Raw genomic sequence first — 3,879 nt, 5'->3', positions numbered from 1 at the left:
TCAAGCATTCACATCCTTCTCATTTATTCATTATTTCTTTTTTATCATCTCATATACAAATACATAAAAAGGAAGGATGGGAAAACAGAAAATAGAAATTTGCACTACATATGGAAAAGGGAACAAAATAAAGCAACATGAAGTGAGGTTGACATGTGGTGGAGTTAGTCGTAGATTTTTTTTTCACATCTTTAAATTTTTTTTTTTAATTAGACTTTCACAGATTACAAGTTATGGTTTGGTTTTAGCTTTGAGGGATAAACATAACGTAAAAGATATAAAAATTTGAGCTACATTGAGTTCCGGATTGAACAAAACTTTTACAGAAGGTTATAGAAAATAGTTACTGAATATATATATGTTCATGCCTGCCTTAAAAAATTGGAGAAAAAATCGAAAAAATATCATAATTAGTCATGCAGTACTAGGTTCTGGAATAATTTTTCTTCTTTCAACTCAATTATTATTATAAATTGTTACAATAATCTACCTTGAGAGATATAAGATACAAGACTTATGAGATAACTGAATATAACAGTTCTTGTTATAAATAAAATTTTTAGGGACTCCATCACATATACTCCATTAAAATGCAGACACAACAAAAGACAAAAAAGTTTAAGAAGCTAAAATACATTATTACAACAAAATAAACTTAAAATGCACCACAATTTTCAAGCTATTTTATTTCCAGTACAAGTATTAATTATCAGAACCTATCTAGCTAGTGGAGTCATATCAGTACTAATTAAATTCACACTAAACTGTTGAACTAAATCTTCATTTTGAAGGTCACAAATATGTTTTCGGGCTAACTCTGCAGCCAAACAGTCCTTCAACTGTGTCACTATATCTCTCATGTATGGTCTTTCCACCGAAGTGACAGACACAGAGGCCATTGCTATTTCAACCGCTCTCCATGCAGAGTTACTGTCAAAATCTCCTTGTATCCTTGAATCAACAACTTTTGTTATATCCCCTTCAGCAAGCATAGAGTTAACCCGCTGACTTATATGATAAGCTGTGTCTTCCCTTACTATTATAACCGATTGACCTGTGATTATCCTTAAAAGAACTACTCCAAAACTATATACATCACTTTTTTCTGTCAACCTGTTTGATGTAGAATATCTAACATGGCAAATCGAATAACAATTTAGTTAGTTAATTTTTCTCATATCTTATCAAAATGTCTTTCATCCATAATCAAAATGATGGATAATTAATCATATCATTGAAATTAAACACATACTCAGGATCTAGGTAGCCTGGAGTTCCGGCCACGATTGTTGACACATGTGTATCGCCGTCAGCAGCAAAGCATTTGGATAATCCAAAATCAGCAAGTTTGGCATGCAAGTTTTCGTCTAATAGAATATTTGTGCATTTTACATCTCTGTGGACTATGGGTGGCTTACAACCATTATGCAGATATTCCAATCCTGAATTTAAATTTCAATCACGTGCATAGATAGTTAACAACTAAAATTTGACGAAGTAATTTGCATATGCAATTTTTTTCTTGCTAACCTTGGGCTGCATCCAATGCTATTCGAAGTCTATCTTCCCAATTCAAGGACTTTTCCCTATTGTTTTTTCCTGTAAAAAAGATAAGAGATTTCACAATGTTAGAAACTTTTGACATCTGTTTGTTTAATAATATGAATAAAAAAAATATAATATTGTTAGTTATATTCTATTTGTTGTGCACATACTCGAAAGATGTTCGTCTAAGTTTCCATTTGCCATGTATTCATAGATGAGTCCTATATTAGTTTCTTCATTGCAGTAACCAATAAGATAAGTCAGATTTCGATGATGCATTCTCATTAGAAGCTTAACCTGTCATTCAAAAGCCATTTTTTGTTTTTTTCATGATAGCAACAATTAGTTATACATCGAGATTTCTTTCGCTTATTATTTTCTTTTTATGCATATTTTGAGCTCTTGCCTCTGCAACAAATTGCTGATATCCTTGAACTGATGATAGAGAAAGCATCTTGACAGCCACCTGAATGTCCTCAATAAAGCCATGGTAAACTGTTCCAAATCCACCTCTGCCAAGAATCCTATGAAAATTATTGGTCATCTCAACAACCTCATTAAATGAATGTTGTCTTTGCTTCAATTCCAATTCTGACCCCTTAATTGAACTACGACGCTTCCCAAGGATAATGTTCCTAGCAGCAGCTGATTTTGGTGAAATTTATTTCAATTATTCAAATATTATTTCGAGTTATGGAAATCAAAACTTGTGCAGTCAACCAAACTCCATTCATCTGTTTTATAAAAGATTGTATATGTATATTTATGACAGCTAAGAGCAGTTACCATATCGCTTTCTTTGGCAAAAGATTATAACTGCTTCTGCAATCACTAAAAGCATCAATATCCCTGCAATTGATGATGCTACCACTGCAATAACTGCATTATTCTCTTTCTTTCTTGTATCATTTGATTGCGGGATGCATGAACATAGATTTGGATTTTTCCCCACACTAGAGCAAGGTTAGAGCAAGGTTAGTTATATTTGGTTACCCATAAGGAAGACAGTACATATAAATATAGAGTATTTTTTTAGATAAATTATAATAATATTTAAAATAATTTTTGTTTTAATAAATAATATTATATATTATTATTAAATATTTTTAAAATATATGTTAAAAATAAGGTTGAATATACTAATATGTGATAATATTTAATTTAATGAGTGCTAGGGAGTCAGCAATTTTTGTGATTTGTAGCCATCAAATAGCTATTAATTATGATTTTAATGGTGTGATATTCGTGTGAGATTTCATCCAATGACTCACTTGCTGGTTATATGCTGGTTAAAATTTAATAAAATTGTTGACCCCTAAACTTTTTCCTGTGTGAAAATTTTTTTATTTTTTATTGGACAATTTGATGAGTTTGGAAAACTCTTGTTAAATTTTGATGATGAATAAACATTATTAAAATATTAAGATTACAAAATTATTAATTTGATCTTAACTCATATGTGCTTAATTAATAATTTTGTTGTGCAGATTTTGTTGGGCCGAAACAAAAGAAAATTAACAAAGCCCAACTGTTGCATTATTGGTTCAGCTGTGTGTTTATAATTGAAGCTAGTTATAATTGGGCCAGAATAAATATTAATGTTGCAAGCCCAACCAAATGCTTTCTTGTTTGCTTCCTATGCTTGATCCGCTACACAACTCATCAGGAAAGCAAATGTTAACCAATTGGGCCAGCTTTAATCTCAACACTACAAGCCCAAGTCTCACAAGTGATGAATGTTTCCAAGCTTGGTCCGAAACCAAAGAGAAATGAAAGCCAAGTGCTTCCAACGGAACCAAGTATTAACCATGTGATGGATTTCAAAATCTATTACATTGTTAATTAATGCATGGGGAACATGAGAGAGAAAAATTCAGCTGAAGTGATTGATGGTTATTATGACTTACACGCCACTCTATGTTAGGGAAGTAAAAGCAAGCTATGCCTAATTAATTTGTTTAACCTCTTTGCATAGCTTTTCTTCAGATTCTTTTCATTCTCTCTCATCTCTTTCTTCTTCTCTATTCGGTCCTTGTCCAGGAAACAATGGAAGAAATGTTCTTCAACACCGAAAGGAAGATGTTGCATGCGCCTAAGACCATCAAGCTAATGATGGCAAGAAAACATACCAAAAGAAAGATGAGCTGTGGCTGAGATTACTACCAAATGTGGTTAGATTTGGTGAGGTAATCTTGAGCCTCTCATGCTCAAAAAGGGAAGTTGAAGATTCGGCCAAGAGGGAGATTCTTGAAGCATGGCTTGTCTTCGATTCTGATCAACCACCACAGGGAGTAGCTAGAGTGGCGAAGTGATGGTTGAAGGCAGAGATTGAAG

General features: G+C 32.6%; 1 protein-coding gene across 1 annotated transcript; it reads right to left on the bottom strand.

Moving 5' to 3' along the window:
• Nucleotides 1–716: 716 nt before the first annotated feature.
• Nucleotides 717–2,089, bottom strand: LOC127741495 (probable LRR receptor-like serine/threonine-protein kinase At1g51880). The gene is made up of 5 exons (XM_052254135.1): nt 2,006–2,089; nt 1,716–1,842; nt 1,531–1,599; nt 1,253–1,442; nt 717–1,131 (listed from the first exon to the last, which is right to left on the bottom strand). Exons 1-5 carry the CDS (start codon nt 2,087–2,089, stop codon nt 717–719), a joined length of 885 nt encoding a protein of 294 aa, XP_052110095.1.
• Nucleotides 2,090–3,879: the final 1,790 nt, after the last annotated feature.

The sequence above is a fragment of the Arachis duranensis genome, chromosome 9 (assembly GCF_000817695.3).
Source record: "Arachis duranensis cultivar V14167 chromosome 9, aradu.V14167.gnm2.J7QH, whole genome shotgun sequence".
NCBI classification, from domain to species: Eukaryota; Viridiplantae; Streptophyta; class Magnoliopsida; order Fabales; family Fabaceae; genus Arachis; species Arachis duranensis.
The sequence above is the reverse complement of the archived record's forward strand: the minus strand, read 5'-3'. Positions and strand labels throughout refer to the sequence as shown.